Below are 23,218 nucleotides of genomic sequence, written 5' to 3' on the forward strand. Positions count from 1 at the left end.
AGTGTGCAAGTTTCTTAATGTGCAACGACTAGCAATTCGTGTGATACTTTATTTTTTTCCTTCCTTCTTTGACCGTGGCTTCTGTTCGTGATGAAAGTGGAGTGATGTGCTTTTGCGTATCCATGTCGTACACACACTTTATTGGAATATTCATTTTTCGGCGGCATGTGAAGACGGGAAAACCCTTGTTACTACATATTACAACGCTGACCAGTTCCGCCACTTGCATTTGCCATTTACGTTTTGTCCACCTCGCTCTCAATGCAAACGTATCTATGTACCTGTCACGATACAAGGATTTCTTAAAGAACTACATACAATTTATTTGCTTGCTTTCTTTTTCAAATGACTAGTTAAACGTTAGATATCATGGACAACCACGTGGTATTCGCTTACGACGGCTAAGTAATTTACAACTGAATTTCTTATGCTGTATCGGTTTCGGATTTATCAACCGAACGACGGCTGTCACGTTTAGTTGGTATTTAGATCGCGTGAGGCACAAAAACCTGCAATATAAGCACCGATACATAGATTTAATTCACTATACTACATTTGAAACAGCCGGCTTCAGGAGATGAAATTACAACAAACGACGGAACAGTAGTTATATTGCAGTTTGTTTTTTTGCGCCTCACGTGACCTGAAATTCACACATAGTTTGGTCGCCGAAACCAGAACAGTGTCAAGAAGAAATTCAGTTATGAATTATATAGAAGTCGGACGCGGATGTCACACAGTGACCCATGCGCATTAATCCCTAACGCATCGATTGAAAGAACACGCAAGCAAGAATTTGGTGTCTATAGTCATTTAACACTAAAAGCTCCTAACCGCCAAAGAATTTAAAACGAGTGTTAGCCTTCCTGCCTACGTAGCTTGTTTACTGTACCTTGCTGGCATGGACAAGGTCGATAGTGACGGGTTGATCCCTGGGCTCCTCTTCAAAGTTGAAGATTTCATTCGGCCTTCGCGACGGCGCAGGAGCAAACGTCATACTTGGAACCCAATAGTTGGCCTAATGAGAAACGCGCAACACAAAAACATTCTGTAAAATTTCTTTGGCTGCATAGCCATCCGAGTAGGCGAAAGACATTTGATTAACTGTGTGCCAGTTACTTCAAAACAGCTCAATAATATAACGCGCAAATTGAACAAACAGGCATCAGCGCTAGTTCTAGCAAGAGCGTTTAATAAGATATACAATTTTTACTTTTTTCCCCGAATCGCTAACCCAGAAAGTTATCTGCAACTTTTAGATGTATCATGTATGCTTCCACACAAACATTTACAGGGACACCTAACTACATTATGTTTTGGCAATGCGATCGCATCAGAAGCTGTTGATGCCTTTACCGGAAATGGCGTCACTTCCGACGCCACTTCCTTCCAGCCAATTGGCGAATTTCGCAACCGACGAAAATTTTTTTTCCCCCTGATAAGGCTTTCAATGCTCTCCCATTAATATTCATTACATGTAGGAAACTAAGGTTACAGCGGATTCTCTGTCCCATGCATACTGAATAATTTTGTTGGGAGCTCACTTTGAAGGGATAAAGGAAGGACTTAGGTACTCCTGGTCCCATGGAAAGCACATTGTCGAGGTACCAAATGGCGACGGCCAAGAAGCAGTCGAACGTGAAGCCGATGAAGACGATCTCCGCGAGCGTCACATTATCCGGGGTGGCGGCACGGTCGTAGAAGTTGACCCAATTGGCTCCGTGCTGGACTGCAATCCAAGAGACGTGTGCGGAATAAGGTTATATGCAACTTTTTAAATAAGAATTTGTATTTGCACGTAAAGGTTGCCGTTCTTAAAGTACACAGGTCTGAATGCCAACAGACCTTGCACATGTACCGGTGATGTAATTTTAGTACTTTAAGATCTTGGAAACTGAGAGCAGTCGATCTCAAAACCTCCGGAGCTTTGGAGAGCAAGCGGTTTTCTAGAAACCCGTGTATGTGAATGAACGGTGAAGCTGTGGGTCACTGGAACTTCTTAGGCAGACTACACACTGATGACAAAAGTGGAAGCATAGCAGCTTCTATGGTCAGTACGGACTGCAGAGTCAGCTAAATGATGTTTCAGTAAACGTGCAAACCTGCAGACAGAAGTCAGTGAAGGCTCACATTGTCTTCCGGAGTAAAGAAAGTATTAGTGTTATCAGTGGTGAAATTCGTTGTTGGTCCTAAGACATGCCTAGCCACCTAGAAACAAAAATAACAAAATGCATCAGAAGCGCACACCAGTTAATAATTGCTCTAGGCAGCTAAGCACCTGGTTCGGAGCATTGCCTTTTGAAGGCTGGAAACATGACATAAGGGCATCATCGCCGCTGAATGACAATGTGTAATTAGCTGCATGAGGCTAATTTGCCGTCATTTGCAAGGAAAAACATGCAGAGCAAAATCTGAGCACTTTCACGATAACGGAGGAGGAGGAGAGGTTCTTGATGATGATGTAGGAAGAGGGGTGGAGGCGCGTTCAACTGTCTCCTCTAAGTGAGGGAATCACCGCCGTTGCGCCTCGTTGGGGAGAAGGGATATACAGGATAGTGATGTAAAGGGTCCGGGTGAAAGGCAAGTGATGCACGGCCAAGGGCAGAACAAGACGCGAGACCAGGGGAACACGGGTCTCAGGTAGGGAGAGCGAATCAGACGCTGTCCGGGATGAGTACGGCCAGGGCCTGTAGGCGCCGCGGTGGTGGTGGGTGGTGGTGAAAACATTTATTAAATCATAGGGAGAGGTGTTGGGGGTCGTGACCTGAAGGGTCACGCCCTTACAACCACTAGGTGGGATGCCTAGACAGGTACCCCATTGGCGTTTGCCGCAGCCCGGGCGCGCTGCGTTAAGGCCCTTTGGGCCTCGAGGGTGCAGCAACCGGACAGGGTCGCCTCCCAGTCCTCTCGGGTGGGGTTTGGGATAGGGGGTAGGGATGGGTTCTGCTGGCAGGCCCACACCATGTGGTAAGTGTCAGACACCTCCCCACAGTGTGAGCACCGCCCGTCGAATTGAGGATCGAAATATTGCAGAGTTGCCGGGCACAACATCGTGTTGGTGAGCAGGCGCAGGAGTACCCGCTCGTTGACCTTCCCCAGTCCTTTGCACGGGGTGGGAAGAGTTTGGTGCGTGGATTTGTAATAATCACATATTTCTTTAAAAGTATAAATCGGATTGAAATCAGCGTCCTGGTCGGCGTCGGGTCCCGTGGGAAATGCCCAGAGAGAGAGCGCGCGGGCGGCGGCGTCGGCTGCCTCATTTCCGTGGACGCCTTGGTGACCTGGAGCCCAAACGAGAGATCGGTGCGCGGGATCCGAGTCTCGGCTACAATTTTGGTAAATGCGATAAGCTAGGGGAGTAACCCACCCTTGCGTGACGTTACGGCAAGCCCCTCGCGAGTCGGTGATTATGTATTTGGAGGAGGTGTGAGAGGCTGCCAAAGCGATGGCAACCTCTTCTGCGTGAATTGCTGACTGGGCCTTGAAAGTAAGGGCGTCTACTGTTTTACCCTTGTGGACAACTGCGGCCGTGTACCATCCCCTGGGGTCCGGGCCGGACGCGTCCACGTAGAAGACTCCGCGGTGGAAGCGGGGTGCGTGGTCGACGAGACGAGCGAGCGGCCGAACCGGCCGAATGCTTGGACATTAGCGCGCGAGCGGCGCGAACTTGATTACTTTTGTATTTTGTAAATAGTGTACAAAGCTCTCCCCTGTCCTTTCTTGCTGTCGCTCCCGTCTATACTTCTCCTCACTATCCTCTCCCTTTCCCTTTCGTTTCCGCCGGCTGCAGCTCGGGTGCTTAAGATATTAGATAGCAATTGCCGCGGCCGGCAACACTCTTTTTGCTTCACTTTTTCATTTTTTTTTTAAGTAACCCACTACCACCACCACCACCGGCCGCGTCGCGCGCCGAGAGAGAAATGCCAGGAGAGGGGGCGGGGCCTCCTGAGAGGCGCGGCCTCTCATTGGAGGAGAGATTGGACGAATCCCATGCGAGCGGAGACGCGCGCAGAAGCCGCGGAAGCGGCGCGCCGAGGCGATGGCCTGGCGAGTGAGAGCGGGCAGGAATGCGCGCTGTGAAAATAATTTCAGAGTCGTGCTCGTAAGCACGTCTGGTCAAAAAATGTGAGGACCAGTTTGAATGCGCGACGAATTTTGTCGCGATAACAGAGACGAATAATGATCAATGCCTTTTATGGTAGCTGCAATAATTTCAGAGCGCGTGGATGATAACAGTCCAGGACAGCTTTCAGAAAAACTAGGGCTATGTTATCAGTGGACGCACGGTCTTCTCCGGCGTGCTTTAAATCTTGCTTCAAAATCCGTAGAGAAGCGACAGAGCCATCGCTCATCTATAACCAAACTGCAGTGCGCAGTAACGAGGTTTGCGTTTGCATGCGTCACGCGGAGCCTCACCGAATTTCTCGAAGCGCTCCAACACCCGGAAGCTCCAGTGCAGACTCATGCCTGGGAAGATGGCGGTGAGCAGCTTGTCTTCGCGGGCTATGTAGTAATAGCCCTGCCCGCCAGCGTGCTCCAGAAAAAGGAATGGCATCACGCAGCTGAAGGTCCAGTAGAGCATGGCCCCAGCCACGGCGGAGTGCGCTGCGAAACGATCACATCGCACACGCGAAAAGCATAGTGAGCGACTACGTATACATGAAGGTGTAACATTTAATAAGACAAACGCATGGCAGGACCTGGGAGAAATCGATGGTTAAACCCTAGTGTATTCTCCAGTAAAGGAATATTAAGGGTTTTACTGGGGAAAAGAATATACTGCGGCCACTTAACGCTACCAAAGCTCATTATTTCTGGAACGCATTGCAGGACTTAGGAGAAATTGGTGGTTAAATCCTATTGCATTGTACGGTAGCTAAATATTAAGGCGAAAGCCTTTAATGGCTCATTCCCCCGTCCGTCCGCCCGTACGTCCGGTGTTACATCCAGCGCCTGGGGTGACTCAACGACGAGCGCAGCTGCCAAAAGGTGACGTCATCTTCGTCGACAGGTGGAGCTGTCGGCGCGGCTGCGTCGAGCGCTGCTCCGTCGTCAGTGAGCGGCAGCTAATGGGGGAGGATGGCTCCCAAGCGGTGCAGCCGTAACAAACATAAGTAGTCATTGGCAGTCGAAGTAGCGCGACAAAGGCTTTCGCCTGGCGCACTTTAGGCTACCAATGTGCCCCCAGTTTTTTTAAGGATCTTATTGAGCAAAAGAATGTACTGCGGCCACTTAACGCTGTCGAAGCTCATTACTCGTGCCAACGCGTCTCACTATGTACCGTGAACATCATCTCAGTTCCGACAACACTTGCGTGAAGCGATGTTGAATGTTGTTAACCTGTGAGTGCCCGCGGTGTCTGCAAACATATTGTTTATGTATGTGTGTACGGGTTGCTCTTGCTGATTCTGATATATATGTACAGTATTTTCCAAAAGTAACCAGGCTGCACGGTTTGCTTCTCAGTCGTATATTAAAGCTATTATGTCAGCCTTCAAGGTCTAAATCTCTGTACGGTAAGTAGTACCCCTCTCCTCACTTTCAAAAGACTTTTCGATCTTAACGGAAGCCGTAAGGGCTCTACTGTGCGGATGAGAAGCAAACCCTGCAGCCTGGCTACTTTTGGCACAGACTGTACATCTCTCACCATGTATATTCTTCAATAATGCTCATCCGAGCGCTGCAGGTATTGTAAATAAATAAACATATCCCCTGAAAGGTGCATCAAGAGGCAGGTTACATCTGCTGCTATAGATACGCAATAGGCAGTGCACCCATGAACCACAGATGAGGAACTCACGGTTGGCGAAGAATAGCGAGAGGCACATGCCGTGGACCATGCACTGGCTGCAGAAGAACATGAGTATGACAAAGAGGAGCGCGGGGTCGCTGAACTGGATGAAGGCTCGCCCCTCGTCGTTGCGCTTCACGCACAGGAAGAGAAGCATGAGCGTCACGATGATGAGGTGCACGAAGAAGGCGCTCAGATAGTGGCTGACCCAGTACACCCAGTCGTTCACTCCCGCCACTCGCAGCATCTCTTTTACGCCTGCGCCGACCGCGCGCCGAGGAAGAGTCAGCACGCCTAAGACAGAAAACAACTTTATCTAAAGGAATAGCTTCAGTTTTGGGAGACAGCGTAGAACCCACACCAATGCAAAAACTCAGCGCCGCTCGGCGTTGTGCAGTAAAATCCTGATTGGCTGGAGAGCCATGACGTCACCTGATTAGAGAAATCCCACTGGCTGGAAAGATGTGACGTCAGCAGACCAGAAAATGCCATTGGTTGGAGAGAAATGACGTTACCAGACTGGCAGTTATGTCACCATACCAGGTTCGTATGTGTGGTCTCCGGAATGATTTCGACCGCCTGGGGATCTTTAACGTGCACTGACATCGCACAGTGCACGTTAAAGATCCCCAGGTGGTCGAAATTATTCCGGAGCCCTCCGCTACGGTACCTCTTTCTCTCTTTCTTCCACTCCTACCTTCCTCCTTTCCCTTACAGCGTGGCTCAGGTGTCCACCGAGGTATGTGAGAAAGATACTGCGCCGTTTTTTTACCTCAAAAACCAAATTACCAATTTACTAACCTCGACGTGTGTATATGTGTGATTATACGAGTTCAAAACCTAATTCTATTCTATTATTTTATTTCACAATATGTCAGGTGGAGCCAAGTGTATACGCCTAACGTGTTACGCCGGCGTATGCCAGGTATATTTCTCCGACGAGGCTTTTATGCTCTCGCATCAAACAATGGAATCGGAATAGAATCCTTTTTTATACCACCAAATAAAGCTCTCAGGATGGTTTGATTATTGCAGTCTTATGAGCAAAGCAGAGCATAGAGTCTAGAAAACATTACCGTCACATGGGTCAACACCACGGTGTTAGAAGGTAACACATACGCAGCGGAAAACAGTGCAATTGCAACCGAAGCTCAGTCACACTCACCGGTAGCCTTCTCGTCCGTAAGCCTGGCGACGAACAGGGAGAAGGGGATGAGCATGCCAATGCAGAAGCGGCTAAGGACCAGGGCGTAGTTCTTCTGGTCGTGGTGCTGGATATACGTGGGAAAAGGGAACCTCTGCAGGCGGACTTTCTCCAGCGGGTGGGGGTAGCGGAAGCGCTCGGCCTGCAGCTCCAGGTGGCGCTGCTGTAGCGCCCCCATGATGGGCAGCAGGGTGTGCATCTCGGGGAAGCGCTCCTCCGCCACGGGTCCCTCGGGCTGAGAGATCAAGCGCTGCCGGAAGTTCACCTGGGCATAACACACGTTGGGTTAATTGAATGGTGGTCAGCCATGTCACGTGGTCTCATTGCATCAAACGCCCCGTCCACCAATGAGAGCTCGGTCGTATCACGTGGCTTCACGACGTCACACACCCTGTCGACCAATCAGTGAATCTTACGGAGACTACGCCGAAAGATTCCGCGTTTTTTCTCCGGAGGAGGAGAAAAGCATTTATTTAGTAATGTACAGAGAGGTGCTCGTGGAGAGGCCCCTAGTGGGTCTCACCCCTTACAATACTAGTCGGAGTCCCTCATTCCGGGATCCCGTTGGTCGAGACCGCTACACAAGTCCGCCGAACCAGGGCCTGCTGGGTCGATAGTTCCTGGCAGCTGAGCAGGGCCGCCTCCCAGTCCTCTCGGGTAGGGGAAGGGGTGATTGGGGGGAGAGAAGGATTTTTTCTGCATGCCCAAACCATGTGGAAGGTGTCGGCCACCTCCCCACAGAATGAGCAGCGGCCGTCAAAAGAAGGATTAAAGTGCTTGAGAACCGCCGGGCACAGCAGGGTGTTTGTAAAGAGCCTGAGGAGAATTCGTTCGCCAGCTTTACCCAGTCCTTTCATAGGAACTGGGTATCGCCGGTGTTCGGCACGATAGTGCTCAGTAATTTCTGGGAGGATTTTGATGCTATTGCGCTAAAGGTAGCGGCAGGTAAGGCAAATGACGGTGCTTTCCCAAAGCTGCAGGGCCATTAGCAAGCGCGGCCATAGGAGCCGGGCCAGACGCCGCGTCTTACCTGTACATCGAAGGGGAGGCTTCCAGCGAAGAACGAGACGTGGAGGCTGACAGGCTGCGTGTCAGTGTCGTTGGCGCCGATGTACTTGTAGAGCATGGCCACTGCGTGCGTCGGTCTCGTGCCGTTGGCGGAGTGGTGGATGATCTTGCCCTGGATCTGGGACAGCTGCTGCAGCGTGGGCACCTCCACGACTTTCGTCACGCGCAGTGTTTTCAAGGCGTCGTGCGTCAGTCGGCTCAGGTATCGGTTGCTCGCAGGGTAGTAGAACACCTGGGCATACGCGATCAGCAAACGATGCGGCGTTGCAGATTGGTCCAGTACTGCGTGACATTGATGACGTACCGTGCGGAAACTTTTAAGCAAAACTTGGCCTCTCATCTGAGCACTTCCTAAAAAGTAGTTCTAGAGCGAGAGCTCTGCTCCTCGGGGTACAACTAACCGATCTCGATGTGTACGAGACAATGACCTTCAATGCCTCACAAGGTCAAACCGAACTTAACTGCGTGGTGGTATGGCCCAAACTATGGTAGTATGACCACATGACATATGACTATGGCCACTGGTTACCTCACCTTGACCTTTGACCTCGACACTTGATTTGATACAGTGGAGACCACGCTTAACAGAGCTTTCGCTCGTATAATTACGTTCAAGCAGCGTTGAACCCCAGTCATTTTTTTTTCTCGACAAGTTGAAATCATATGCGACGCCTAAGTTCGCTAAAGCTTGTGATCTTGTAAGCCAATTTTTAAATTTTGAACCACTAATAATTTGTTTTTGGACCAGTCTGGCTACAGTAGAACCGCGTATCGTAATGCCGTTGCGCAGTTCGTTCCGCTGCTCGCAGGCGTTCACTTTCTGAGCCATTTTTACGCTGCGTACGATGGAGTTACTTAAGAAAAACCAGCCAAAAAGACGGGGACAAAGGAAAGACGAGGAACGTAGTGTGTGCCTCGTCTCTCCTTTGTCCCCGTCTTTTTGGCTGGTTTTTCTTAAGTATGTACCAACTAACCCAGATTTCAGCTCTTCTGCAATACGATTGAGTCCGTCACGCGCATATAATTCGTGCTCACTGTGCGTTTCTTGCCATGTTGGTAGAATTCACCAAAGCTACAGGGCAGAAAACGAGAAATTAACACAGGCATGAACGGCAGCGGATACGTTTCTTCAAGTGACTCTACAAGAATCACTCGCTCCTTACATAGTATTCCTCGAGATGTCAGACTATTAGGATCGGGGTAATAGTAATTCGAGGGCACCTAAGTTCCGCCTCCAAGGTATGACGCGGCAGCCTTGACAGGTCACTTAAGTGGCCTGGGGGTCCTCTTCGCTGCCACCTTTAACGCTGTTCTTAATTTATTTTATTTTTATTTATCCTTTTTGTTTGATCTGTTTTTGCACAAATGAGGAATTGTGTAGTGACGCCATTAATGCTGTGCTGTGTGTACGTGTTTGAATCGCCCGCGCGAGGTCATGTGGGTTGTGACGTCACGACCTTTTCAACCAATCTTGATTTTTCGACACGCCAACGCCAACAACTCCGACGGTTGCTCCGCTGAACGGGACCCTTAACGCTAAAGCATTAAAGTATTCTTCCAACGATTCTATTTCATCCTTAACTACAACGACCACCGACAGATGCTTGAGAACACGACGTGGCACGTTGGTCATACATGTGACAAAATTTGATCAGTACGAAAACTAGTCGGATACAACTTAAGTGTGCAGTGAAGCTCCACCTACATTCAGGACCTCCGCACAGAATTCTGCCACGACAACCTGAAATCTGAAAGTAATCTGAAAGTCAAAAATGTTCGGGGGTTTGGTTAATTGGGCCAAATTTAGGGAGGGGGGTGGGTCAATGTTGGTAACGACAAGAGCCAAATTTTGGGACGCCATTGCATTGGCCATATGGAATCGCTTGGTAACGACCAGGGACAAATTTGGGGACACCATTACATTTTCCATATGGAATCGCTTGGTAACGACCAGGGCCAAATTTGGGGACACCATCACATTGGCCATATGGAATCGCTTGGTAACGACCAGGGCCAAATCTGGGGACACCATCACACTGGCCATATGGAATCGCTTGGTAACGGCCAGGGACAAATTTGGGGACACCATCGCATTGGCCGTAGTCACAGTATACTTCGGCATCCGACTTAAGCGCTGTTGCTATGAAATCGCCAAGTCCGAAGGTCATTTCGTTGTCAGATGAACAACCGAACTCGAACTCGAGATTCGCTCTCAGTAGAGCTGTCGCTCTAAATGTGTGGACCAGGAGGCTCGGCGCATGCGCAGGATTGGGCAAGTGTCCGCAGCTAAACGCGTACCTGTCGGATGGTGGCCATATCCGGCTGGCTGTTCCAGAAGGCGTCTGTGTGGATGGGCAGGAAGAAAGTGTCCCCCCGGCGTATCAGGGGCTCCCTGACCACCGAGTCTTCTTGGATGCCCAGCAACAGCGCCGTGATGAGGGCGATCTCGATCAGCGTGCTGAAGTAGTGGCGGCACAGCCTTTTGACGTACACGTTCTTCCACAGCATGATGTACAGCTGCTTGGCCGAAAGGAACGCGTCGCTCAAGCGTGCGCGGGCCACGTCCGCGGGATCGGGTTCTGGAAGAGGCCAGAACGCGTGAACTAAGCATTGCAGCGACATGATGCAGCCTTCAAACAGAAGTGTATACAGTCGTCCACAGACATGGAGGAAGGAAAACTCAGGAGAGGCTACGTCACGCGTCACGCGCTTTCGCAAGGACTGCTGGGAGTCTTTGGCCGACGGCGCAGCCAATGGTAACGCGGGGCGCAGCGGCGTCGTCTGCTACATTGTCTGCTGCGCATGCGCAAGCGCACCGAGATGGCGGCCAAGCAGGGGGGGGGGGGGGGGGGGAGCGGCTTCAAAAAATGTGACGTAACCGCCTCTCCTGAGTTCTTTCCTTCCTCCATGTACACAGACTTGTCTAGAGCAGCGCTCCAACTCCGCGCCGTCCGCGCTCCGCAGCGCTCGAGATAGCGCATGTCTGATGCTCAGACGATACTGAAAGATGCGCTGTCTCGAGCCAGGTGCCGCCGCTAGACGTCGCTCTGCGCGTTGCGGAGCGCAGACGGCGCGGAGTTCGAGCGCTGCTCTAGACAGCTCCGTGGACGACTGTACAAAAATACACACAATAAAAGAGATGTGCACATTAGAAGCACTTAGGTGGCAAATGAAAGAACCATGAATTGCTACTTAATTATCAACGCGTAGCGATCTTTCCGGTGAAAATCAAAGCGCGAAAGAGTATGAAGCATGTGAGATCTCAGAGCAAAGTTTGATCAGAGATGCCCCAAACTGAAGTCAGCAAGACTGCGCTCGTGCGGGTAGTGCTAAAAAACAACGTGAAAGAGTTGTGACTGAAGATTTCAAAAATGAACTGTGATCGGTACGTCTAGAAAGCACGATAAGCGTGTAAGTGGGAGCCAGTATTAGTAGTGCCAGCTGGTGACCGAAATTTCCGGAGCCCTTCACTACGGCATCCCTCATAGCCTCAGTCGCTTTGGGACGTTAAACCCGCATAAACTAAACTAAATTGAATGTCACACCGTCGTCAATGTTTTCACAGGTTTCGAAAAACCAGCGGTGAAATGAAACATGCGTTAAACGGTCTGTAAAGTATTGTAGACAAATGGTAGGGTTTTTGCGCAGTCAACATAATAGGACGTGCGAAAGCACATGAGGCAACACCGCCTCAAGATCTTATCGTCGGCCGCTATCGGCAGCCGCTCGCGGGGAGGTGAGGGGGGTGTGCCAGGTCCGCGCGTTGAGGGAGCAGCTGTGCAAGGCCTCCGCCGCTGGTGTTCCGTCTAAGGTCAAAGGTTGAGGCTTCGCACATACCTCGGGTTTTTCAGCTTTGCTAGAGAAGTAGCGTTTTCGCGCAAAAACAAAATGTGGAATGTGTCGGCAGATAAAAGTTGTGAATGAGGCACAGAACCTCACACGGGCTTTCGACAATAATCTGGCTCGTAACTCGTTCAGAAGTGCAGGGCTTAGCAATACTGTGCAGCATTTACGTAAATTCCTTAGTCCCAGATAAAGCACACAAACGCTTCGGGTGAAATACACTCGTGAAACACACTGCTTAAAGCGAATAAGCAGTTGAAGCTCACAAAGGGACGTTAGCCCACAGGCATTTTCGCTGGCTGTACACAACGCTGAAGCAGACTGATGCGCGCCGAGGGTAAGGGACCGTCGGTTCAAGAGGTATAACGACCGAAGATAAGGCCTAGCTTACAGTCCCTACATAAGCTTTGCAAAGCTGATCTGGAGACTTTAGCCTACCAATCTCGCAACGCTGCGCAGCTCGAGCAATCACGAATGATTTTTTATGATTCGTCGAATCCACTTCGCAGTGGGAAGTACAACGCGATGGAGATTCGCCTGACAACTTCGAGGCCTAATGATTTCATCTTGATGCAGCTGCAAGTCCACTGTGCGTACCTCGCTAAGGTTTGGAACGTTAAGCCCTTGAGTAGCCAGGCGGGCTACGCCAAAGGAGTAGTCGAGTCACTTGCCTGGCTCCATGTCAGAAGGAGAAGTAGCTGCTCAAAAGCGCTGGCAAAGAACGTCCGAGGAGGGCAGTACGAGCTTACAGCGTCTTCTCGGTCGGCCCTCCGCGTGCTTCTTGAGCGCACGGACGAGGCTCGAGGCAAGGAGCGCAGCGGGTTCTTCTTTTTCCTCTCTTAACAAGTGGGCATGTGCCATCTTTATTTGAGGCCAACCAACCAACAAGATACACCCCACTACATACATGCCCGCACGCCCATGGTGCGGAGAGACAGCCACACTATACTGCACCATATACACAATGCCACGCCGGAGCAGTGAGAGGCAGCGCTGTCGAGCTGGGAACTTCGCGATCAGCTTTCACTGGTCGAACGGGCCCAAGCTGCCGCGGCCGCCGCAGGAGTCTTAGACTAGGGACACCACCCATGAAGACTCCAAAGAGGCTATGAGCAATGTAGAAACGTTTTGACTCTCTATCTTTCTTTTTCTCTCTATATCTCTCTCTCTCTCTGCAAATCGCGTCCTCCTAAGTACTTTGTGAAGCATGTCGGCAGTCCAGAGCAGCAGAAGTTCTGCATTACGGTCGTCGGAGCATATGTATTATACACCGCAAATTCCAGTATACGGTCCGCCTACTATACATGTTTAAATCCTAAAATTGCAGGCTGTAAGAACTATCTACAGCCGCGAACTAAAAAGTTTTGTTGGCAAAACCGCATATTATAACGTTCTTTGCCCAATGCAGTTCTCACTGTCTCGAGGTTCCTTGCAGTCATACCTGCGCTGTGTTCATAGGCGTCATGGCATTGCCCGGTTTACTAGCTGTATTTGTGGTTACTGGATATTTCAGCTAACTATATATTTAGAGAATATCGCGCGTCTTCTGCCCACAGTCCGCATTGAAAATAAAGCATCAATTGACTTATAATTGACTACTGACACCATGAGGCATTCGTGTAACCTCGTTCGTATCACGAGCGGTCAGGGCTATAATGTTGTGCTGTGTGTTCTATTCCTCAGGGAGGAAGGTTGGCAAGTCAGTGCTACAGAAGTCTGCTGTAAAAAAAAAAATATCTTAGTGAAGAAGGCAGCGAAGACGAGTGTTTGTTCGATATATAAGTCATAGGCTTTCATTGCTCTAACAGCTGGGTTAAACATATTCTGGTCAGGAGTTGTGTGAGTATTTTTTTTTTTAGCGACTGAAAAAAGATGAACATCCCCTTTGATCCATTAATTTTCCAGAGGAGTCGCCCACAAGATAAACATATGCGACGTGGTTTAGGTGGACCAGAGTGAACGATTGAGACAGCTGCCCCGCCCTAACTTTCTTCATAACCTTCCTCTCCCATGCGAGCTACGCGCGTTTATTAAAGACTGCTAAAGGTACGTCGTACGGACCCGGTACAATTTTTCTTTTTTTTTTTCGAGGCATGTCGGACAGATCCAACCATTGTTTTTCGAAGTCCGACGTAGCTCACAAAATAGGTTTCTTGTAGGCTTCGTATCACGGGTACGACGATTTATTTCCGTCCTCTATTGGTCGTAACAGTGGGCAAATTCAAGGGGTCATTCTATGCCGAGAACGCCAGACTTTACCCTCGACCCTCCCCTGTTTCTTCTAAAAAAAACTGATGGCTCTTTGTCGCACAGTCAAGAGTAATTTCCTACAGTATTTCTGTGCAAAAAAAAAAATTATCCGGTGATGTGAGAACGCTTACAATTTTTTCAGGAGAGAGCAAAACTAGGACTCATAAAATATTTCAAAAAATAATTCCTCTGTTTTCTACGCTCAGAATTTTTCTTGTGCTGTGTAGAATGATTGTATGGCATCAGTCCAGAATAAATGTCAAGCAGAAAATTTTTATATACTTTTCGTTCTTTGTTTTAGCTGGAAAAGCACTATTTTTAGTTTTTTTTTTCTTTTCAGAAAAAAGGCGTTAGTGAGCAATGCAATACGTTTCATCGGCTACCTGGGACATGTAATACTTAGTAAAAACATTTGAACTCAAATAGAAGAGAACAAAAAAAATTCCTAAAATTCCGAAGTTGGATAAAAAATACGATCCAAACAAAACTACAAAAGGCGGCAAAATGAACATTCTATTTGTTCTGTGTGCCGGTAAAGAAGAGCCAGCATAGCTTTTCGTACGGATTACCTCTTATTGCCGACGGGTGCTCTGCACGCTAGGATGCTTGTGTGCCGGGGTACGGCCTCTTGATTGGTCGGTGCAGAAACGTAGGCGGCGCAAAATGCAGATTATCTTTGCTTAAATTTCAAGCAGGTCGAGGTGACATATTTCGACACTTAAGTGCATGGAGGAAGGAAAAAGAGAGGAGAGGCCGTCACGTGACATTTTGTGAAGCCGGAAACCAGCTCGGCGCCATCTTGTCCGGGCTGACGTCATCGCATAAGTCCCGCCCTCGACTACTGCGCGCGCGTTTCAAAGCCAACGAAGGAGCGTGTTACCGCAGGGGCACAGATCCCCGCACTGGTGGCGCTTGGCTGCTTACCGGCCGGTTTAGGGCGCCCTATGCCGGTGTTCGTCAGCGGAAAAGTTAATAAAGCGGAAATACCCGTGTGAGACAGGCGGCTACTTTCAGTTACTGCTTCGTACTGCGTCGTCTCCGCGCCGTCTCCAACTGCTCGGCCCTGGTCACAATTAGTAGCAGCCGAGAAAAATACTTATCTCAGCTCTTACAAGCGCGGGAAGTGACCTTCGCTTTCAATTACTGCGGTGGCCCATCTTGCGGTGGTTATCTGCGGTGGCCCCCCTTTGGCAACGCCCGTCCTTGGGACTCTGAAGTTGAAGGCTGCATTCGATGAAACTAGTATACTTGCTTGTTTAGCTCAGCGCTCGAAATTAGCCTTCACCGGGTGAGGTGAAGGACACGCGAGAAACGTGGGCCTCTCGTCGCGCGAAACCACACGACGGCCACCGATGCCCGGGAAGGGCATTCGTCCGGTATCGAAAATCTCCTCCCTGTTCCTCAACTCTTGTAAGCACGGGAAGTGACCGTCGCTTTCAATTACTGCGGTGGGCGAAGGACAACTAAGCAAACGCGAGAAACGCGGGCCCCTAGCCGCGCGAATTCCACACGAGCAGTGGTGTAGCCAGAAATTTTGTTTGAGGGGGGCACATGTTTTATTTATTTATTGGAAACGACAATAATGCAAACGAAAATAAATGTGGAAACGAAATGTGGAAACGAAAATAAGAGTGCTCATTTATTCTTCACCGTCGCACGGCGTATGGCACCCCTTTTAATTCTAGGCACAGTTCACCCCATTATTAACAGACCTTTTTACGTCAGTTTACTTTTTAATCCTTTGCATTCTCCTCAAATGAAGGTATCGCGAAAATAAAAAGTGCTTTTTTTTTTTTAAAGGACCTGCAGCCGAGCGCAGGTTTGCGTATGGGGTTGAAGTTTTGACAAATGCCATTTGTTTGCAGTTGATGACTTTGTTATAGAGCAGAAGCTTTTGTGTTGTTGTATATGATGTGAAGATATTGTAAATAGCCACGTTTTTTCGTGCGAGTTGTTTTTTGTGAGAAAACAAATGTTTTTTACAAATGAAGTTCTCGGCATCCTGTGCGCATTCGTATCTTTATGTAGATATTGCAGTGAACAAAACTAACCCTTCGCCTTTAAAAAATCTCTAAGGTATTGTTTAAGCGCAGGGTCTCTTTCTTTTCATTTTTACCGGCGGCGTATAACAGGGGCGTGCAAGCATGCAAAGCGAGCGCAGCGGCTTCCTTTGAAATATCGCCCTCCACCGATGTCATGGCCCCCGCTGCTCACACAAGCGCAATCGCGAAAAACGAAAATAGTTACACTAAGACCAGTGACGATCACTAGAGCGTTGCAAGAGCACGCCTAATAGCAACGAGGTTTCACTGCCGATGGAAACGGGAGCGCGAATGGCACACGCACACTGCACGCACAGGACGCGAAACGTCCGCGCAATACGCCGACGACCTCTCTAGCGCACGGCGTATTGAATCACTGGTAAACGAACAGCGCGAGTGCTCCTCAGTAAGCAGCGGCGGTCTCCCGACGGCTCCGAGCAGTGACGCAGTTGACGAAATGCCCGTGCGATCGTGGTCGAGCACGTTGAAATCAATGCACGCAACAACGAGAGTTTTGCAGCGAATTCCGCCTGAGATATGAGTGAACGGCGCCAACGTCAGCCTGTGAGCACGATCAAAAACAAACTGGAGCAGTTGAGAAAAGTACGCCGCACCGCAACTGCTACGCCGCGGTCGTCTGCTACCGCCCGGCTTGCAAGCAGCAACTACGACGCCGTTGCTAAGCTGCCCGGACTAGGTGGCCTCCCGATCGCGAAAAAAACCACGTGATTTCCTCCACATTTTTCTCCCATGGTGTTGTGTGGAAAGGGCCTCTCCTCTCTTTTTCCTTCCTCCATGCTTAAGTGCGAAGAGAAGACACCGTATGCCACCGCCTCCTCCAGAGGGGGCTATAAATATGCATCTCTCTACATGCTAGCGCACGTGGCGTCACCTGCCGCCGTCGCTTGAATGCAACCTTGTGCAAGCGTGGCCTCCGCGATTGGCTTCGGCAACGCTGTGTTTGATGTTGGAGGCCACAGTGCGAGCGACAGCGGCGGTCGCCGCGCGCAGCCGCAACCGGGCGTGAAGACATGATATGCATGAAGACGGCGATCTTTGCCATTTGTGGGAGTGCGGAGACGGATGATGGGGCAAACTTCTCTCTGCACCTCTTAGAAAATCGCGAATGCAGCGTGTAGCCTGCATACGCTTTACGAGGAAGAGTGCATAGGAAGCAGCGTGAGTGGCATACGTTGGCAGTGACTTTCGGCCATGGTTTACAGCGACGTCAGTCTTATCTTTTAAGATGTCCTGCAATACTATGAAATAAAGTTATTGCGTGCCTGTGACGGTAATCGTCGCCACTCTGCGAACATCCTCCAGAAAGAATTTATTTAATGCGTTCGGTTCAATTCCAACGTCTTCGCGCTTTTCTAACGGCTTCCGTTACTTTCTGCAAGCTCAAATGTCGGCTCTCCTCCCTCCGCTGCCTCTCATTCCACCGCCGGGCTGTCGACGCGCGCGGGAATTCCCCGGGAGGTGGAGCCTCCTGACGCGCCGGCGCGACACGCTAGACTAGCCTAGCCACGGCAGCTGTGTCTGAAGAAATCCAACCAATAGCAATTCATTGATACGTACGCGCGGACATCATAGGGGCTCACGACCGTCCTTCATGACCATTCTTGATGCATTTAACGACTTCGGTTTCGGCGGAGGAGGAGGAGAAAAGCATTTATTTAGTAATGTACAGAGAGGTGCTCGGGGAGAGGCCCCTAGTGGGTCTCACCCCTTACAATACTAGTCGGAGTCCCTCATTCCGGGATCCCGTTGGTCGAGACCGCTACACAAGTCCGCCGAACCAGGGCCTGCTGGGCCGATAGTTCCTGGCAGCTGAGTAGGGCCGCCTCCCAGTCCTCTCGGGTAGGGGAAGGGGTGATTGGGGGGAGAGAAGGATTTTTTCTGCATGCCCAAACCATGTGGAAGGTGTCGGCCACCTCCCCACAGAATGAGCAGCGGCCGTCAAAAGAAGGATTAAAGTGCTTGAGAACCGCCGGGCACAGCAGGGTGTTTGTAAAGAGCCCGAGGAGAATTCGTTCGCCAGCTTTACCCAGTCCTTTCATAGGAACTGGGTATCCCTGGTGTTCGGCACGATAGTGCTCAGTAATTTCTTTAAAAGAAAGGAGAGGGCTGTGATCTGGGTTAAGCTCCTCCCAAGGGACGCCTGGTGCCCGGTGAGTGAGTGCGCGGGCTGCCTCATGGGCGGCTTCGTTACCTGGCATGCCTTGGTGGCCGGGGACCCATATGATTGAGCGATGAGTTGGATCGCCGTCGCGAGTACTGCGGTGTAAAATTTGGTGAGCGAGTGGAGTGATCCAACCGAACTCATAGTTACGACAGGCTCCGCGAGAGTCTGTGAGGATGAATTTAGAGTCGGGATGGGAGGCTGCGAGGGCGATCGCCACCTCCTCCGCATGCGTTGAGTTGGGCGCTCTGAACGAGAGGCCGTCCACCTGTTTTCCCTCGTGTATGACTGCAGCCGTGTACCATTCCCCCCTGGAGCGGTAGGGTCCTGCAATGTCGACGTAGAAGACGTGTTTCTTTGAGCCATAGTGGCGGTGCAGGGCATTCGCCCGCGCCTGGCGCCGGCCATTATGGTCCTCCTTGTTCATCTTAGTCGGAAGGGGTCGAACGTAGAGGGCGCTTCTCCACAGTTCTGGCACTCGAACCCGTTCCATGGTATGGTGATCATGTCTGATATGTAACCGGTCCAAGAGGCGGCGACCGGACACGGTCTGGGCGAGACGCGTGTATTGGTTAACGAGATGCGCCTCGCGGAGTTCTCGATAGGTGTTCACCACCCCCAACGCGAGAAGTCACGCGTTGGAAGTGGATATCGGGAGGTCGAGGGCTCTCTTGAAAATTTTGCGGAGTACAATCTCCAAGTGATCTTCGTCATGTTTCCGTAAGCGGAGGTAAGGAGTCGAGTACAGTACTCGACTTGTTACGAAGGCATGCGCGAGCCGCATCGCATCCTTACTTCGCAACCCTCCTCGCTTGTTGGAAACGCGGCGAACCATTCGGCCCACCTGGTCGCCGACTTTGCGGAGTTTGGCAAGAGTTGTGTCTGCGTTACGATGTTGATTAATGAAGAGACCGAGTATTCGTAGCTCCTTCGCTTCACGGATGGGGCCGCTTGCGAGAGAAAGCTGAACGGAGATTTTGCATTTCGGAGAAGATCGAATATGCACAAATTCAGACTTGGACGGGGAGCACTGGAGGCCGCAGTACGTGGCATAGTGGTCAACTATGCTCGCCGCTGCTTGCAGGCATTCCTCCATCTCTCCTATATTTCCCGTAGTGGCCCAGATGGTGATGTCATCGGCGTACAGCGCATGCTGAACACCGCCGACAGCCGCCAGCTGTGCCGGGAGATACATCATAGCAATGTTAAAGAGAAGCGGGGACAACACAGCGCCTTGTGGTGTGCCCCGCGTTCCCATCTCAAACGGGCCGTACTCGGTCTCTTGTATACGTATATAGGCCAAGCGGTCTGTTAAGAAATCTTTGATGTAATTGAATGTACGAGGACCACAGTTAATCTCGCTAAGGTGTTTTAGTATGACGCCGTGTTTAACATTGTCAAACGCACCCTTGAGATCGAGTGCTAGGACTATTTTGTCGTTGTGTGGGTGTTCTATGGGTTCGAGAACCTCGTGATGAAGCTGTAAAAGGATGTCTTGTGCGGACTTACTGGGTCGGAAACCGAACATGGTGTCGGCAAACGAGTTCTTGCTCTCGAGATATTCTGAGAGGCGGTCACGGACCATCGTTTCCATCAGTTTTCCTACGCATGAAGTGAGGGAGATGGGCCGGAGGTTGTCTGTGTTTACCGGTTTCCCCGCCTTTGGGATAAAGGTTACCAATGATGTCTTCCAATCCGGTGGCAACGAAGTGTCCCCGGTCCAAATGGCGTTAATATATTCGAGTAGGGTTTCGTATGCCCGATCAGGAAGGTTCGCCAATAATTTGACTGTGACCTTATCCCTCCCGGGCGCCGTCCCCCTGCGCATTTTGGCAAGAGCCGCGCGAAGGTCGTGAAGCTGGAAAAGTTGATCCAGTTCCGGATTATCGCAGCCTGCATACGAATAATCCTGCCCACGCGGGTCTTGATCCTGATTGAGGTATTGTGAGCGCAAGGTGTTCGCTAGCTGCTTCGTGTTTCCTTGAAAGTTGTGTATCGCGCGATTGATGTGTTTCTGTGTTTCCGAGCGTGTTTGTGTGGGGTCTATGAGAGTCCTGAAGAACCGCCAAGTGTTGCGGCTGGACATATGTCTTGCTGCGCTGTTGCATCGATCTACCCAGTTAGTGTCTGCGAGTTGGGCAGCATACTCGGCAGCTTGCTGGGTGAGGTCACAGATGCGAGCGCGGAGTTTACGGTTGTGTTTCTGCCGCCGCCATCGCTTAGTGAGGCTGCGGCGAGCTTCCCAGAGGTGCATCAGGTGGTTATCCACGTCAGGTGCACGCTCCGTAAGCTGGATATGGTTTTCGTGCGAACGGAGTGTTTGCATGAGTCCTTGTGCCCAAGTGGAGTAGTCCTGTTCCATGAGAGAAGTTACTGGGAGGGCCTGGCGGAAAGCGTTCCAGTCGGGAAGTTTGGCTTGCGCAAGGGGGCGACGTAAGGGCCGAGTGTAAATGACAGTGTTCAGTATAAAGTGGTCGCTACCGAGGGTGTCCTCGGTGTTGATCCACACTGCGTGTTGGATGTGTTTCACGAGGGTAAGGTCGGGGCAAGTGTCCCGAGTGACGGAGTTCCCTACACGTGTTGGGTGGACCGGGTCGGTTAGAAGAGTGATGCCCAGCGTAGATATAAGTTCCGCCAACTTACGACCACGCGTCTCTTCCTTGCAATAGCCCCACATGAGACAGGGCGCGTTAAAATCGCCCACTATCATGAGGGGGTCGCGACCCGCGATCCTTAGCGCTGCGCTAAAGATGTTAGAAAAAGTGATGTTTTTGAGTTTCGGGGGGCAGTAGATATTAAGTATGTGTGCGGGGCTATCTGTTCGCCGCAGGGGGAGGACAGAGACCATCACGTACGAATATTCCAAATTTAGATCGAGATCAACCTCCTGCGCTGTGTAACCCTTATGGACTAGGATGCAGGTGAACGGGTCTCGTTGAAAAGCGTTATAGCCAGTGAGCTTAACCGCATCTCCGGTTTCTTGCAACGCAAGGACTGCGGCGGGGTGTTCAAGGTTGTCAATGGGCGTCCTGTTTTTGAAACCCCGACAATTCCATTGCACAAGGGAAAAAACTTGCTGTCTTTGCGGGGGGCGGCGCCCTTTAGGGTGTTGGTTGGGAGGGGACGCAGCCATGTTGATTTGAAGGGAGACTGCCTTGGAGAGCCGGCACAGGTTCCGTCACCTGCGGCTGGATCGGTTCCGGCTCTTCCTTGAGTTCGGTTAGATCGATGGGGCGGTTGAATACTGATGGGCGGTTTGCGTCTTTGAGGGGCCCCATTCGGCGTAGAAGCCTGGGGTTTGACTCCAGCCACGTCTTAATATTGGCCGTCGCGGTGGCCGTAACCGTGGCCGTGACTGACTTGAACAGGTTTTCTTGAATTTGGCCGAAATTTGACATCTGAGTCGCTAATGCGGCAAGGGCGTTTTCGAGGGCGGTGAAACGCGCGTCAGAGCTAGATGATGTCGGGTCTACCGGCACTTGTTGCATCGGTTCCGGAGCTACCTGGGCAATAGGCGGGGAGGACCGAGCCGTTTCTAGCGCATGAATTTTGGCCTGGAGTTGAGCATTTTGAGCCCGGAGAGTCTCGAGCTCACGGCGGAGGTCCGCAACCTCAGAGTTAAGGGGGGGGGGGGGGGGGGAGGAGGAAGGGTTGGTGGGGAAGAAGGTAGGGGAATGCGGGGGGACGGAGGAGGCCCGTCTCGGCTGCCTACCTTTGGCTGTGATGTCTTCTTTGGTGTGCCAAGCGGACGGCCCTCGAGAGGCGGAAAATCTCCGTTCTGGAATACGGGTGCGCCTGGACCACGTGACGACTTTTGGCTTGTTGATGGAGGGGACTTGGAGACACGCCCGGGCAACGCGCCCGCCGGTGGCGCTGGTCCGGATGTGCCTTGCACCAGCTTGTTGCCAGGCGGGGGAACTTTTGGAGTGGTGTCAGCTCCTGGGAGCACTGCACACTGACGCTGCTTTCGTTGACCGGTTGGGTTTCCCGGTCGTTGCAGCCTCCGGAATTTCGCTTTGCAGTCTTGCGAGCCCGTAAGGTGGCCGCCACCGCAGACGATGCAGGAAGGGGTGCACTCGTGGGTCTCCAAGTTGCCGTCTTCGAGGACTGCGACCGTTTGGCCGCAGTGTCCGCAGCGATTGCGTTGAGGATCCGGGCATAAGTCCACACGGTGGCCGATGGTGCCGCATCGGAAACACGCGGGAATAGTCCGCTTGTATTCGCGTACCAAGGTCACCACACTGTTATAGTGCACGTAACGTGGCACTTTATGCCCCACGAAGGTGAGCAGGGCAATCGTCGACTTCCCCAGCTTGCGGATGAAGGCTATCTCTCCTCCGCGCCACTGGACTTTCGATTTCAGGGTGGTAGAAGTTTCCTGCTCATGGACGGTAATGATCCCCCTGCAGACTTCACCGTTGACTTTGGCGTGACCGACCATCGGGATGGAGCCTTTGGAAGCTTTCAGAGTAAATTCACGAGCGAGCGCGTTCGCCGCATTCACGTCTTGAGTGGTGGCGATAACGATATTCTCGTCCCAGATGGGTCAGATACTAAGAGTGTCCACCGAGGAGGCATTAACATAGGCGGAGAGCAAAGCACCAAGCTCACCGTTCTGCAGAACCGTCTTCAGGGAGACCGTCATTCTGGGCTTGATGACGATCGTGAAGTCTTCTTTGCGGAGTCGAGGCATAGCGTAGGCCGCCATTTCGTCGATCCAGCTGTTTGCGAGAGCTGATGGTTTGAACTTGAAGTGTTTTGATGCACAGAAGCAGGGGCACTCACGGAGGGTCCGTCCACTGCCGAGGTGTTCAGGCGCTGCTGGCGTTTGCGAAGTG

The 23,218-nt window shown here is 51.1% G+C and overlaps 2 protein-coding genes across 2 annotated transcripts in view; both read right to left on the reverse strand.

The window, feature by feature from the left end:
- The window catches only part of LOC149331569 (phospholipid-transporting ATPase ABCA3-like), a 55,846-nt gene extending 49,797 nt beyond the window's left edge, over positions 1 to 6,049 (reverse strand). The window contains exons 1-4 of the mRNA XM_089555521.1: positions 5,801 to 6,049; positions 4,417 to 4,605; positions 1,545 to 1,729; positions 893 to 1,018 (exon numbers count right to left, since the gene is read on the reverse strand). Of these exons, the coding sequence (XP_089411647.1) occupies positions 893 to 1,018; positions 1,545 to 1,729; positions 4,417 to 4,605; positions 5,801 to 6,038 (738 nt within the window). The 5' untranslated portion in view covers positions 6,039 to 6,049. The remainder of the gene's footprint in view (positions 1 to 892; positions 1,019 to 1,544; positions 1,730 to 4,416; positions 4,606 to 5,800) is intronic.
- Positions 6,050 to 17,855: 11,806 nt separating this feature from the next.
- On the reverse strand, positions 17,856 to 22,899 carry LOC149331570 (uncharacterized). The gene is made up of 2 exons (XM_089555522.1): positions 22,093 to 22,899; positions 17,856 to 18,051 (listed from the first exon to the last, which is right to left on the reverse strand). The coding sequence occupies exons 1-2, from the start codon at positions 22,819 to 22,821 to the stop codon at positions 17,950 to 17,952; spliced, it is 831 nt and encodes a 276-aa protein (XP_089411648.1). The 5' UTR covers positions 22,822 to 22,899; the 3' UTR covers positions 17,856 to 17,949.
- Between the last annotated feature and the right edge of the window lie 319 nt (positions 22,900 to 23,218).

This window comes from Amblyomma mixtum, chromosome 8 (genome assembly GCF_055824585.1).
Source record: "Amblyomma mixtum isolate Tamu chromosome 8, ASM5582458v1, whole genome shotgun sequence".
NCBI lineage: Eukaryota > Metazoa > Arthropoda > Arachnida > Ixodida > Ixodidae > Amblyomma > Amblyomma mixtum.

What these genes read in the sequence shown, in the direction of transcription:
- LOC149331570 (XM_089555522.1), bottom strand. Translation starts at nt 22,821, where the DNA reads ATGGTCGGTCACGCCAAAGTCAACGGTGAAGTCTGCAGGGGGATCATT. An exon ending in AGAAGACATCACAGCCAAAG is followed by an intron (nt 18,052 to 22,092) that starts GTAGGCAGCCGA and finishes CCTACCCGAGAG; the next exon opens with GACTGGGAGGCGGCCCTACT.